Source organism: Streptopelia decaocto (genome assembly GCF_964273445.1).
Source record: "Streptopelia decaocto genome assembly, chromosome: 22".
NCBI classification, from domain to species: Eukaryota; Metazoa; Chordata; class Aves; order Columbiformes; family Columbidae; genus Streptopelia; species Streptopelia decaocto.
Genome location: NC_138677.1, coordinates 4859742 through 4874085, shown reverse-complemented (window position 1 = coordinate 4874085; position 14344 = coordinate 4859742). Strand labels below are relative to the sequence as shown.

Sequence of the window (14344 nt, the reverse complement as noted above, 5' to 3'; positions counted from 1 at the left end):
CGCGAGAGCCGCCGCCACCGCCCTCTGCCCCAGCGGCCGCCCCGCCGATCCCGCGAGACCTCCGGTTGCGGGGGGGGGGATGCGCGCGCGCGCGTTCTCTCTCCTCTTCTCGCGAGAGCCGGGGCCGCCTCCGCGCGCGCGCCGCCCGATGACGCGCTCGCCCGGCTTCTCAGTGAAACTTTATTGGGGCGCCAGGCGGGGACAGCGCCGGTCCCGGCCCCCCAACGCCCCGCCACAAATCTCTATGGAGGCGCCGCCGGCGGACAGGCGCCCCTCAGCGCCGCCAAGCTGATCCCGGTGTTGCCGGCCCCGTGGTCCCGCCGCTCCCCTCCGAGCCGAGTTTCAAGGGCTGTCCGCTGGTCGCCGTCTCGGCCCGCCCGGGCGAAGCGGCGCTCCCCGGAGCGCTGGGCTTGAGGCGCCGCCGGTGACCGCTCGGCTGCTCCGCGGCTGAAGGAGCCTGAGGGGGCGGGGCCTGCGGGGGGCGGAGGCTGCGGCGCTCGCCCCGCCCGCCCTCTGCGCGCGCGCGCGTGCCCGTCCTCTCGCGAGAGGCGCCGAGTCTCGCGAGAGGGCGGGAGCCGCGGCCGGAGCGATGGCGGCGGCCGCCGCCGTGTGAGGCCGGAGCGAGCGGCCCGGCCGCGGCTCGTCCCCTCCCCGCTCCCGGCCCGACGCGACGCCGGTGCTGCGGCCCCCCCCGCGGGCCGCCCGTCCACGGCCGCGGCATGAAGGCGGCGCCGGGCAGCGCCGAGGGTGAGTGCCGGCGGAGGGGCGCGGCGGGGCTGCCGCTTCCCGCCAGCTCTGTGAGGAGACGGGCGGCCCCGGCGGCTCCCGGGCACCGGGCGGCTCCGTGTCGGGCTGTGGAGTCTCTGAAAAGCGGCCGCGGGGCTGCGGCCCGGGGAGGGTGGGGGTCCCCGGCCGGTGGCTCCGCGTGGTCGTGCTGCTGCGGGCTGGTTCCGTTTGCCAATGAAAATAAAGGCGAATATTCTCGTGAGGCTCGAACTTTGCAAAGATGTGGCAGAACTGTCCTTATCACTGGGCTTAATGGGGTCTTATCATAAAATCACAGAACAATTGGGTTGGAGGGACCTTCCCAGCTCCCCCAGTGCCCCCCCTGCCATGGCAGGGACATCGTCACCAGCTCAGGGTGCTCAGAGCCCCGTCCAGCCTGGCCTGGGATGTCTCCAGGGATGGTTCAGCCACCACCTCTCTGGGAACCTGGGCCAGGCTCTCACCACCCTCAGGGCAACAATTTCTTCCATATATCGATGTGCATGAATCTCTGGAGGGCGGGAGTAAAGCACAGGGAGCCCCGTTCATTCCAGGTGTGACCCAGGAGCCATGAGCATAAACCAAAAGGCAGGAGGCTCCACTTGGTCTGTGATATGTACGTGCATCAATAATGAAAACAAACCTTGACGTTTTGCAGGTGAAGGTTTACAGGGCTGCGTGCTGTGGCAGTTAAAATGTCATAGTCATCTGTTTGCCTTGGACCCACTTGTGCCAGTGGGAGGGTTTATTTTGGCAGTGATGTCCGCTGCGATTTTTTTGAAAAATGAAGTGTAGAATAAGCTGTTTCTTAGGAAAAAAAAAGACAATTACAGCGTTCCTGAAACCTGCATTGTCTTTGTGAATGTGTCTGACTAGATAGAAAGGGGAAAATGAACCATGTCGTTCTTTCTTCTGAATATTCCCCTGATTTACAGAAACGGAAAAGCTGAACAAGATGAGTACCCTCTTAGAAAGACTTCACGCCAAGTACAACCAAAACAGGCCGTGGACAGAAACCATGAAGTTAGTCCGTCAAGTCACGGTGAGAGTTGTGGGGATTTGAGTAGGGGGGTTTCTGAAGTCTCTTTACTATCATTTTGCTGTCGGTTTGTTTGTTCTGCCTTCGCCTTCTCTAATTACAACCTTCCCCTCTGCAGCCTAATTGACACGGGGCAGCTCACAGCTCCGTGCCAGGAAAAGGATCAAATGTGTGGTTTGAGAAGCCCAAACCATTCTGCCACTCTCTGTCTCAGGATGTCATGTTTTATAAAGTAATTTGCTCCCTGTTCAGTGATATTCAAAACTCAGTGTTGGCTTAGTCAAAAGTGGGTTTGAAATATTGGTCTCTGGATGGGTTGAGGAAGAGGAGACAGAGGAGAGCAACATCAAAGGCTTCTGTGTATATTGTGGTGTTAAAAGTTTGTCTCTCTTGTTATTGTGTTGTCTCTTGTATAACTCTTAGCTCCTGCCTATTAAAAAGTTGCTATAGTCTGTTCTTCCAGATGAGCAAGTTGCTTAAAAGAAATTAAGTCAATTCCATGCCTGCCTTTGTTACCTGCTTCCAAAATGGATTCTGTTCTCCTGCAGAAATCACAATGAGGATGTAGTTTTGGAATGAAATCTGATCTTTTAATTACCTAGATAAACCTCACTTGACTGATCAAAAGTTGCAATAACTCCCTCTTACTGAGTGATCCACAAAAAGGATGTTTTTCTTCTTTTTTCTCTCCGACTAAGGAAAAGCGAGTTGTGATGAACTCTGGGGGGCACCAACATCTGGTGAGCTGCTTGGAGACTTTGCAGAAGGCCTTAAAAGGTTCGTACGTTCTGCGCTTGCATTTTACAAACTGCTTAACGCTGGTACGTGATGGAAATACTGCAACTCCTGAAAGCAAGCGAGGTTGTTACCAGGTCATTTCGCTGCGTTCCTAGCGCACATGTGCTCACGTTTGCATAGGACACTTATCTCGGTGACAGTCAAAATTGACTGTGTTAGTTTTACGGTATATTCAATTCCCCATGTGAAATAAAGCCCATTCTCTCTTTGCAGTTCTGAGTTTGTTTTTCTCTATGCAGATTGTTCTTCCTGTACTTTGAGTACAGATAATGTAGGTAGTTGCACATGTGAAGGTGTCAGCAGATACGGGAGAGAGTAACTAGTTGAGATTTGTTTTAATGCTGATGTCTTATTGCCCAGGAAATGTGGAATCGTTTCACTGAGCCTTGTTTTTCGCTCTCTCCATCTAGTATCTTCTCTGCCCGCCATGACAGATCGCTTGGAATCCATAGCCAGACAAAACGGGTAGGTCTTCTTTATTTTATGGCTTTTCCTGTTTATCCGTGCACATCGTAGTCTCGCTGCTGGTTTGACTGGGTTTTTTGTGTGCACCTCATAGCAATTTTCATTTTGTTTTGTATGTAAGCCTTGGATCTCACCTTAGTGCCAACGGCACTGAATGTTACATCACCTCTGACATGTTCTACGTGGAAGTGCAGTTAGATCCCACTGGGCTGCTGTGCGACGTGAAGGTGGCTCATCACGGAGAAAACCCTGTGGTACGTATGGCTGACAGACCGGGGGGTGACACCTTGATGAGTTTGGAACCACTTGTTCTAATGGAAAGTAAAATCCTCTGTGGAGCAGCGTGTTCTGGGTGAATAACTGATGTAGGGTGCGTGTGTAAGGACCATTTGACTGATCTTTCCTTTTCTCTGAGTGGTTTTATAGCTATTTACACTGGCCCAGCCACTCTTCTGGAAACAGACCATTTTTAATGTCTCTAGATAAGATCATAGGTTTTCAACCTAAGCCTTCATAGTTTATAAAGTTTATTTCAAATCAGGCATTTAAGAGGAAATAGCATTGCTTGAATTTGACCCGGGGGGTGGGCGATGAGCAGAACTAGGACCATAGCAGTGTGTAGTTGTGGGCATTGTGTTGCCTCTCAAGAAAAGCTGATGCTCAGAAATTTTACTCTCCTACTATTTTACATTTGCTGTGCTGCACAAAGACTGAAATATCTGCACTCAACATTGATATCGTTATATTTTCTTTCCTTTTCAGAGTTGTCCGGAATTGGTGCAACACCTGAGGTGAGCGGCAAGAGCTGTTTGTTGCACTTTCTGACAGGCTTTTCTTTGCAGTATTGACCCGATGCTATTTTATGTCTGGAAACTCCAAATGCTTCGTAACTGTTCCTTCCCCACAAAGTCTCTCTGCTTCTCCAGGGGATTTTCTGGCTTTGGTTCAGGTATTTCTGGTTCTGGCTCCTGTGTATGGCATCTTGGAAGCCACAGCACAACATTCATCAGAATCAGTGAAGCCAGATCATTTGAAAAACACATTTTGTAGCTTTCATATAGCAAAAGTCTTTTCTTCATCGACTTAGTATTTGTATTAATATGACTTTTTAAACCAAAACCTTATTTGTTATGAATTTGAGTACATCTTAACTTTTTCTCCCTCTTGTTTTCAGAGAGAAAAATTTTGATGAATTTTCTAAGCATCTAAGGGGACTTGTGAACCTCTATAAGTTACCAGGAGACAAGTAAGTCTTAAATACATTTATTTGCCTCCACGTATATAAAATTAAAGATATCTAGAAGCCTTTAGTTCTGTGCTTCAATTTTCATTGCGTGGCTTGTGTGTGCACACAGCGGGTGGGGAGGATTTCATGGGAATTGGGGATGCAGAGTGAAAAGTTGTGATTTCTAAATGCTCAGTGTGTTGGCGAGCGCTGCAGCTCGTCAGCCACCAGGCGTTGGCTTTCATTGAATGGTTCCTTTCAATCTTTCTTATTTTGTTTTGTTTTATGTTTTTTTTTTTTTCCCAGCAAACTTAAAACTAAAATGTATTTAGCTCTGCAATCCTTGGAGCTGGACCTCTCGAAAATGGCGGGGATGTATTGGTAAGGACTTCTACGTGGCGGTTGGTTTTTGTTGGTGGTTTGTTTTTACGTACTAATTCTGCATCGTGTTGGCTGATTCTGATCATACCAAGTGTTGTGTATCTAGGAAATGTCACATCGTCTGACATTATAGCTGAGAAGTACAATGCTGAGGCTGTAGAAGACCCGTGCTAACAGGAGAATTATATATATATATATATATATATATATGTATGTGCACATTGCTTGGAGCTTTCTGAGCAATTCCTTTTTAACCACAGAATTCAATCGAAAGAAAGTCAGGAAGGTAAAGAGTTGATAACTAGATGGATTTGTGGTAATGTGTTTTACAGTGAGAAATCGAGACACGTTTGACCATCTTTCACTGCTGTAGATTCGGTGGATAAACCACCCATAATGTAAAGTAGCTTTTGTTTTGTCTGTAGCTGTGAAGTTTAAGATCGTTCCTTCTGTGCGACCAAGAAGTGTGGATATTGAGCTAAAATCTGCCATCCGCCCGTGAGTTTTGGTGTCGGGTTTGGCTCTACCTCGTTACAGACCTGTGATTGCCTCTTTTGCAGGCAAGCCACCAATGCAAACCCCCTTGACAAGATCCTTCATGGCAGTGTTGGCTATCTCACCCCCAGGAGCGGAGGTATCTTTGATTAACACTTAAAAAATTAACATTGCTTTGTTCAGGGTCCCCTTTATGGATAGTAGCTTCACATAAGCTGATGACAGTAATGGAAAGTGCAAATCAGATAAAAGAAGGAGAAGGTGGTTGAGTATTTGCAAGTCGCACATGATCCAGAAAGCCAACTTATCTTTACAAAGCCATAGACGGTAATTTTTGGGGGTTGGCAACATCTGTGTCTCTAACAGCAGAGGAGGACTCATTGCTGGTGCAACAGCAGCTCTGCCCAGCGTGTGCTGCTCTGGGGTGGACATTGTGAGGTTACAGGGATTAAGGATGATGGGGTTGATTCACTTGGATCGTCAGGACACTTGTTCAAAAGCTTCTCTCCCCCAGGTCTCCTGATGAATCTCAAGTATTACGTCTCGCCCTATGATTTATTTGAAGATGGCACTGGAGCCCCTGTTATTTTGCATGAGAATAATGGTAGGTCGGCTTTAGGAGCTAGTGGGGTCTGCTGCCGGAAGGAGAGAAGGAACTGGGATTCCAACAGTTTTCTCCCCTCTGCTGTCACCTGTAATGCAAGAAAATCATAAATGGATTTACAGAGGAAAGGGTTTTGATGAGCCCATGTGTAAATTGTGGCTCAGCCGACCGTCTCAAACCTGGTGGCTATTATGTGTTTGAACTGGGCTGCTACCCCAGTGACGCTCTGCAGACTGAGCCCTTTTCCTTGGGGTGAATTTAATCATTAATGTGAGATTTATTCTGTTGTGGGGATACTTGTATCTCTGCCATCTTACTGGAAGATTATTTCTATGCATGTGCGTGGACATCTGTCTCGTGCTAAAATGACAAAACCAAGCCCCGGTTAAACTTGAGGCTGGTCTTGGAAAAGAAGCAGGTGAAGATGTCCAAAATTGTTGTTTTGTTTTATAAAGAGCATGCTACAAACTTGCAGATGTATTTAGAATATATTTTAAGAATTATGCAGTTGGTCTACTTTGCAAGAGAAAAATAGAGCATTAGGTAGCATCACTAGTTCGAATGCTGAAAGCTCTTCCTTGTGGAAGAAATAAGATACTTTCACTTAGCGACATTTAATTCATAAAACTTGCATTGGTGTTTTGTCAGCTTACGTTGTCGGGGTTTTTTGATGCCTCCTCTTGCAGTGCCTCGATCTTTGGGTATGAACGTCTCAGTAACAGTGGAGGGCACCATGGCGATGTACAAACTTCCCATCGCTCCGCTGATTATGGGCTCGCATCCAGTTGACAGCAAAGGGTAAGTGCCAGACGCACCTGCCAGGCCCTTGGCAGCCGCCTCGATAACATCCAAATTCAGCGTTCTGTGGGGAGATGACTGCATGATGTCCTAGCATTATATAAAGCACTTACGTTGCTGTCTTTAATACAAGAAAAATGTATTTGAGGCACATGCCATGCTCTTGAGGAGTGTCTTAGTTTTTAAGACGGTATAAAATCTGCTTTTATTTGAGCAAACAGTAGATGGGGTGTCTGGTGCTCATAGCAGAAGCCAGAATCATGTCCTGTGTCTAATAAGATCTTTTATTAACTCAATATTTCAGAACTCCGTCCTTCTCGTCGATCACCAGTGCCAACAGCGTGGACTTACCAGCTTGTTTCTTCCTGAAATTCCCTCGTCCCATTCCGGTGTCTCGAGCTCTCATTCAGAAGCTTCAGGGCTGCACAGGTGGGTTGCACATCTATCAGACAGATACACCCTTGGTTTTTATTCATAAACTGCTGCTGATTTTTTAAAGTCAGCCAGAAAAGTTGCTCAAGGTTTTGTCGAATTTCCAGTAAAACCTGGAGAAGTTTCTTCTACTAGATAGTAAAACTGCCTCTAACCCACCATCTCTTTCTGGCTCGCAGGTGTAATTATTCTGTGCCATCTTGTTCCCGCAGGTATTCCCTTGTTCGACACACCACCAACGTTTGTGCCCTTGTATGAGCTAATCACCCAGTTTGAATTGTCCAAGGAGGCGGATCCTCTGCCTTTAAACCACAACATGCGCTTCTACGCAGTAAGTATGTTGTTACAACTGGGTCGTTACCCCATAGATGAACAGTTTGGGGTTCTTCATCTGTTTCAGGTGGCTTTCTAGTAGGATAAAGGAAATGGGTACAGTGTTTATTCATAGGCAAAACCTACGCTATCCAAGCATTAGAGTTCAGATACAGACATGACCACAGTAATTGGGAAAATCAGGTAATGTAAAATCCCTTGCTGTGGGAATGACAGCAGAGGTACGGGGCTGAGCCCTCCCAGGTTCTGTCCCTTCCTCTTGCTCACACTGTAACATGTGGCTGAACAAACCGCGTCCCTTGGGAGAAATCGGAGTTCTCAATGGCAGATCTATTAACTGCCTTTTCCTTGGAGGGGATGCTCTACCGTATGGAGCAGTTTTAGTGGGGACAGTGCAAGCCGTTTGGCATTACTGCTTCTGAGGAGCTGAAATCGTGTTTTGCTTGTTCAGATTGGAAGGAAAGCATCTTCGTTGTTTGTCACGTTTAGCCAGAAAGGTGGTTTGGTGTCCTGTGGGTCTGGGGCCAGCTCTCTCCTTCCTCGATGTCTGTTATTGCCTTGTACCCAGCAGTGGTTGGAATAAAGCAGAAATTGTTTGTCAGGCTCTTCCAGGACAGCAGCACTGTTACTTTCTGAACAAAGATGCTCCTCTCCCAGATGGAAGAAGCCTTCAAGGAACCCTGATTAGTAAAATCGCCTTCCAGCACCCTGGACGCGTTCCTCTCATCCTCAATTTGATCCGGCATCAGGTGGCGTACAACACGCTGATCGGCAGCTGTGTCAAGCGAACAGTTTTAAAAGAAGGTGGGTACCACGTCAAGTGGAATATGACGTGTGGATGACAAGAAATGCTGCATAATATAATAATAAGAAATGAGGCCTGTGCTGCTTTCCTTTTTTTTATGGTAAAAGTTTTTACTTCTGTATGGGGTTATTAAGCTGGTTCACCTCCTGCTTTCCCTAATTGAACAGTTCTCTTGTCTTTCAGATTCCCCTGGCATCCTGCAGTTTGAAGTTTGTCCTCTCTCTGACTCGTGTTTCAGTGTGTCCTTCCAGCATCCTGTGAACGACTCCCTCGTGTGCGGTAAGTGGACTCGGGAAGAGCACGAGTGTGTTTCTGGGGGGGCAGACAGGGTTTTCTTCCACCATAACCAGGATTTTGATCTCTTCCAAACGCCTTTTCTTGTAGTGGTGATGGACGTGCAGGACTCTACCCACGTGAACTGTAAGCTGTACAAAGGGCTGTCCGATGCTCTTATCTGTACAGATGATTTCATTGCCAAAGTTGTTCAAAGGTAAGCTGGATTTTTTTTGTGCTGCCGTGCACTCCAGATAATACAGATGATCCATCTCGTGTTTATCCTGGTGTTTTCAGAGCTGTTCTGTCTGTAGGTGAATTTTGTGGTTGTCTGGAAGAGAAGAAAGCTGGGAGCCCTATAGAAAATTCCATTCCAGATGTTGAACCATAGCTACTTATTTTTGGGTGCGTGTCCGAGGTGTCTGTGCCTTCTCCGGTAGCTGGTTGTGAAATGTGGCAGAGCTCCCCTGCAGTTTCTCATTTCCAGAGGCCTTTTATCAAGGTTCCTCCATCCCAGCCACCATTCGGAACACGGCAGAGTGTTAACAGGACACAGCACAGGCTTTTTGAGTGAGAATTGCTATTTTTTTTCTTTCAGGACATTACAGGCTGTAGAATGTGGCATTATCATTGTTTTTTTACAGGGTTGCAGGGAATGAGGTTTGCCAAGCTTAGACAAAGGGGTTTTCTGGCAGAATCAGAGTAACAACCCAGATTGCATCCAGTGCTTTAACTACGAGATGACGATCTGCCAACTATTAGTTATTAGAGTGAAATGATTGATGAATTCTCCCTTTGCCATTGCAAGGTAATGTGTAAAGGCTCAGTTGCCTCCTGGCTAGATAAGCATGATAAGTGTAAATAGAACAGAACAGCAGGGAATTTGCAGTGCCTGGACCTGTTGCTCTCTTGCGCTTAGGAGCCTTACAGCTTGCTTTACGTCTGATAAGGTTGTTAAAACGTCTTCAGTGAACATCACAAAGGGCAGCAAAATGCACGCTAAACCCTCGGTTTTGCGTCCTGCAGGTGCATGTCCATCCCGGTCACCATGAGAGCAATTCGTAGAAAAGCAGAAACGATCCAAGCAGACACACCAGCCTTGTCCCTCATTGCAGAGACAGTCGAGGACATGGTGAAGAAAAACCTTCCCCCCGCCAGCAGCCCCGGGTACGGCATGACCACGGGCAGCAACCCCATGAGCGGTACCACTACCCCGACAAACACTTTTCCCGGGGGGCCCATCACCACTTTGTTTAACATGAGCATAAGCATGAAAGAAAGGCACGACTCGATGGGTCACGGGGAGGACTTCAGCAAGGTGTCACAGAACCCGATCCTCACTAGTTTGTTGCAGATCACGGGGAATGTGGGCTCGACCATTGGCTCGAGTCCCACCCCTCCCCATCACACGCCGCCACCCGTGTCCTCACCGGCGAGCAACACCAAGAACCACCCCATGCTCATGAACCTTCTGAAAGAGAATCCCCCTCAGGATTTCTCCACTCTGTATGGGAGCAGCCCCCTCGAAAGGCAGAACTCTTCCTCTGGCTCCCCCAGAATGGAAATGGGCCCTGGGGGCAATAAGCAAAAGAAAAAAAAATCCCGTATGCCGGCCGACAAGCCCAAGCATCAGACTGAGGATGATTTCCAGAGGGAGCTCTTTTCGATGGATGTTGACTCCCAGAATCCCATTTTTGACGTCAACATTACTGCAGACGCCCTGGACACCCCTCACATTACCCCAGCGCCCAGCCAGTGCAGCACTCCTCCCACCACCTACCCGCAGCCGATACCTCACTCGCAGCCCAGTATTCAGAGAATGGTTCGACTCTCCAGTTCGGACAGCATCGGAGCCGACGTGACCGATATCCTTTCGGATATAGCAGAGGAGGCTTCCAAGCTCCCCGCCACTACCGAGGACTGTCCGCCCATCGGTACTCCCGTGAGAGACTCTTCTAGTTCAGGACATTCACAAAGTGCCCTCTTTGACCCCGATGTTTTTCAGACGAACAATAGCGAGAACCCCTACACAGACCCAGCAGACCTGATAGCAGACGCTGCTGTGAGCCCCAACAGCGACTCTTCAAACCATTTTTTTCCCGATGGAGTAGATTTCAACCCTGACTTGCTGAACAGCCAGAGTCAAAGTGGCTTTGGGGAGGAGTATTTTGATGAGAGCAGCCAGAGCGGAGACACTGATGATTTCAAGGGCTATGCATCCCAGGCTCTACCTACTTTGGGGGTGCAAGTCTTGGGGGCTGATGGGGGGGAAAATAAGTTTAAGGGGAGCAATCAATCCGATACGGTAGATTTTAGTATTATTGCAGCTGCAAGCAAAGCTCTGGGGTCCTCTGACATCATGGAGCATCACAGTGGAGGTCAGAGCCCTTTACTGAACGCAGGGGATTTAGGAAAAGAAAAGTCTCAGAAACGGGTAAAGGAGGGGAACGGTTCTGGGGGTAACATGGCAGGTCCCGGGATAGACGGGAAGCCGGGGAAGCGCAGCCGGACGCCATCCAGCGATGGTAAAAGTAAAGAGAAACTTCCAAAGCGGAAAAAGCAGGAGACAGATGGGAAATCCCCGTCTCACAGTTCATCAAACAGGCCTTTCACGCCACCAGCAAGCACAGGTGGGTCCAAATCTCCCGGGAGTTCGGGCAGATCTCAGACTCCTCCTGGTGTAGCTACTCCTCCTATTCCAAAAATAACCATTCAGATCCCGAAAGGAACAGTGACTGTCGGCAAACCGTCTTCGCATGGCCAGTATACGAGCAGTGGCTCTGTCACCTCCTCCAGCAGCAAAAGCCATCATAGCCATTCTTCCTCCTCCTCCTCCTCCTCCTCCTCTTCAACCTCAGGCAAAATGAAAAGCAGCAAATCGGAGGGGTCGTCTGGCTCAAAGATGAGCAGCAGCCTCTACTCAGGCCAAGGCGGCTCAAGTTCGGGTCAGTCCAAGAGCTCGGCTCAGTCGGTGGGCAAGTCCGGGTCCTCCCCCATCACCAAACACGGCCTCAGCGGCGGCTCCGGAAGCACCAAGATGAAACCTCAAGGAAAGCCGTCGTCGCTTATGAACCCTTCCATGAGTAAACCAAACATCTCTCCATCTCATTCCAGACCCTCGGGAGGTTCTGACAAGCTTGCTTCTCCCATGAAACCTGTCCCCAATACTCCCCCGTCATCTAAAGCGAAGTCACCGATCAGTTCGGGTTCCGGAGGCTCCCATATGTCTGGGACTGGATCAAGCTCGAGTATGAAATCGTCTTCAGGAATGGGATCTTCTGGCTCCATGTCACAGAAACCACCTCCTTCATCGAATTCTTCAACGGCATCTTCATCGTCCTTTTCATCCAGCGGGTCTTCCATGTCTTCATCTCAGAACCAGCATGGAAGTTCCAAAGGCAAGTCTCCGAGCAGAAACAAGAAGCCATCTCTGACTGCGGTCATAGACAAACTGAAACACGGGGTTGTCACTAGCGGGCCTGGTGGAGATGACCCCATGGACGGACAAATGGGGCCAAGTTCCAATTCCTCAAGCCATACGATGTCCTCCAAACACAACATGTCCGGAGGTGATTTCCAGGGCAAACGTGAGAAGAGTGACAAAGAGAAATCGAAAGTCTCTGTTTCTGGAGGATCTGGTGACTCTTCCAAGAAGACTTCAGATTCCAAAAACGTCGGGAGCACTGGAGTGGCCAAAATTATCATCAGCAAACACGATGGTGGTTCCCCCAGCATTAAAGCCAAAGTAACCTTGCAGAAACCCGGGGAGGGAGGCGGGGACGGCCTGCGGCCTCAGATGGCTTCTTCCAAAAGCTACGGGTCCCCCCTCATCAGCGGGTCCACCCCCAAACACGAGCGCTGCTCTCCCAGCCACAGCAAATCGCCGGCGTACACCCCCCAAAACATCGACAGCGAGAGCGAGTCGGGCTCCTCCATCGCCGAGAAATCCTACCAGAACAGCCCCAGCTCCGACGACGGCATCAGGCCCCTGCCTGAATACAGCTCGGAAAAACACAAGAAGCACAAAAAAGAGAAGAAAAAAGTGAAAGACAAAGACCGGGACAGAGATCGGGATCGAGATAAAGACAGAGACAAGAAGAAATCTCACGGCATGAAGCCGGAGAGCTGGTCCAAGTCCCCGATTTCGGCCGAGCAGCCCCTGTCCATGACGAGCAGCGCCATCCTGGCGGCCGAGCGACCGGCCCGGCCCAGCCCCGAGTTTTTAATTGGGGAAGAAGATGATGATCTCATGGACGTTGCTCTAATTGGCAATTAGTTTTCAGAGTATCTCAAAAAGACGAGCTCGTACGCAAGACCTGCGCGTTCCGGAGGTTGAAAGGAAGGAGCCGTTCGCTGCAAACCTGCCACGCTGATTATTACGGGGTGCGTTTGAAGAGAAAATAGTATTTCCAAGGATCTCCAAAGTCTGAACAGACGGTGCAAGCGCCAGCAGCTGGTTCAGCAAGCCGGTTCCCAACCGCGGCCTTTGTCCTGCGGACACTTGCACTCATGCTTAATTAAGGAGTATTAATGGCCCCATTAGAGTTAATGGGTGTAAAGCGAAGGGTGGGGGCAGCCCCCAGACTGCTGCAAACAGAAACCAAGGTTATTCTGGGAACGTCCGAGTTCCTCTGCCCCTCTCCCCACTCATAAGTTGCTTTTGGTTTTAGGAAGTTTTAAACTCATTATTTTAGGGTGTGGTTTAGGGTTGGGTTTTATTCTTTTTAAAAAAGGTGATTGGAAGAAAAAATAAGAGATATATTTATTTTATTTTGGCGGCATTTCTTCTTTCAATGCCTGGTTCAACTTCATCTTCCTCTGATACGAGTGGGCGCTGTGTCCTGCGGAGATCGGCGTCCTATTCCAGGTCACCCTGAGGAAATATTCCCGTCTTGTGTTTGACTTCCGCTTCATTTGAGCTATTTATTTCTCTCCATATCCAAACGCCTCGTGCTGCTTCTTTCCTCTGTTTTCACTGTACCCCATGAAGCCCAAAGGGACTCGGAGAGTTTGGGGAGAGCCCGTGGATTTGGGCAGCTGTGGTTTTGGTGAAGTTGGTGACATTCCGGCACATCTTGGAGCAGAAACAACCGTCCAAGCGAAGCAAGTGGAATCAGAGCTGAGGATTCCACAGGATGGTTCGCTGGACATGGAAATAATGGGATTCATGTGGAAATCGGGAGGAAATACCATTCAGCTGTGTAATTAACACAAAAAAAGCAATTTAAAGGAAAAGAGCTGCGCACGTTTCCTTCTCCGCTCGCCCGAGACCAAAGTTCGTTATTAATTTATCTGCGGTAAGCGGTGTCACTGTCACAAATCGAGGGAACAAAGGCTTCTCCTGACGCTGGGGACACCCCTTTTCAACGCTTTTCTCCCCATTTTTGTGCCCTGTCACCTTCCACCCCGTGTGATATAAATCATGAGCGACTGGCCGGTGCCAGAGGTGAGGTACGCGCCAGCACGGACGTTTCGATGTGTGAACGCTTGGTTTCGGACAAATGTTTTATTTTTGAAACTATTTTTGCTTATTCTCAACAATTATTTGACGTCTTTCAGTATTGGAAAGATTACAAAGAAGCATAAACAAAATAAAAGCCAAACCTTTTAATCTCGGGTGGCGAAGTGGACACGGAGATTAAAAGAAAATGGTTCTTCATGGTGGTGATGTAAATACCTGCCTGGAAATTGGCGGTTTTTGTAAATGGCCCCCGCCCCCCCGCCCTTCTGGGGCAGTTTCACCTTTTTTGTGAAATATTGCGAAGAACGTGTTTATTTACATGCAAATAAATCTCTTTGGTACAAACGGGTCTCGTGTCTCTGGAAATGGCGCGGGGAGAATCCGTCGCCACGCTTGATTTTCCCGCGGGAATGACATCACCGTGACGTCACGCCAGCGCGGGTCGTGATTGGCTGAGCTCTGCGGCATCC

The 14344-nt window shown here is 49.0% G+C and overlaps 1 protein-coding gene across 2 annotated transcripts; it reads left to right on the top strand.

The window, feature by feature from the left end:
* Positions 1-580: 580 nt before the first annotated feature.
* MED1 (mediator complex subunit 1) lies at positions 581-14219 on the top strand. Of its 2 annotated transcripts, none has more exons than XM_082071142.1 (17): positions 581-747; positions 1701-1807; positions 2503-2581; positions 3013-3067; positions 3189-3321; positions 3830-3858; positions 4242-4313; positions 4599-4673; positions 5234-5307; positions 5683-5772; positions 6459-6570; positions 6875-6999; positions 7215-7333; positions 7938-8139; positions 8324-8419; positions 8525-8630; positions 9440-14219. In XM_082071142.1, exons 1-17 carry the CDS (start codon positions 720-722, stop codon positions 12687-12689), a joined length of 4752 nt encoding a protein of 1583 aa, XP_081927268.1. In that variant the 5' UTR covers positions 581-719; the 3' UTR covers positions 12690-14219. The 2 variants fall into 2 exon arrangements, with proteins under 2 accessions (XP_081927268.1, XP_081927267.1); XM_082071141.1 differs by having other exon boundaries at positions 2497-2581.
* Positions 14220-14344: the final 125 nt, after the last annotated feature.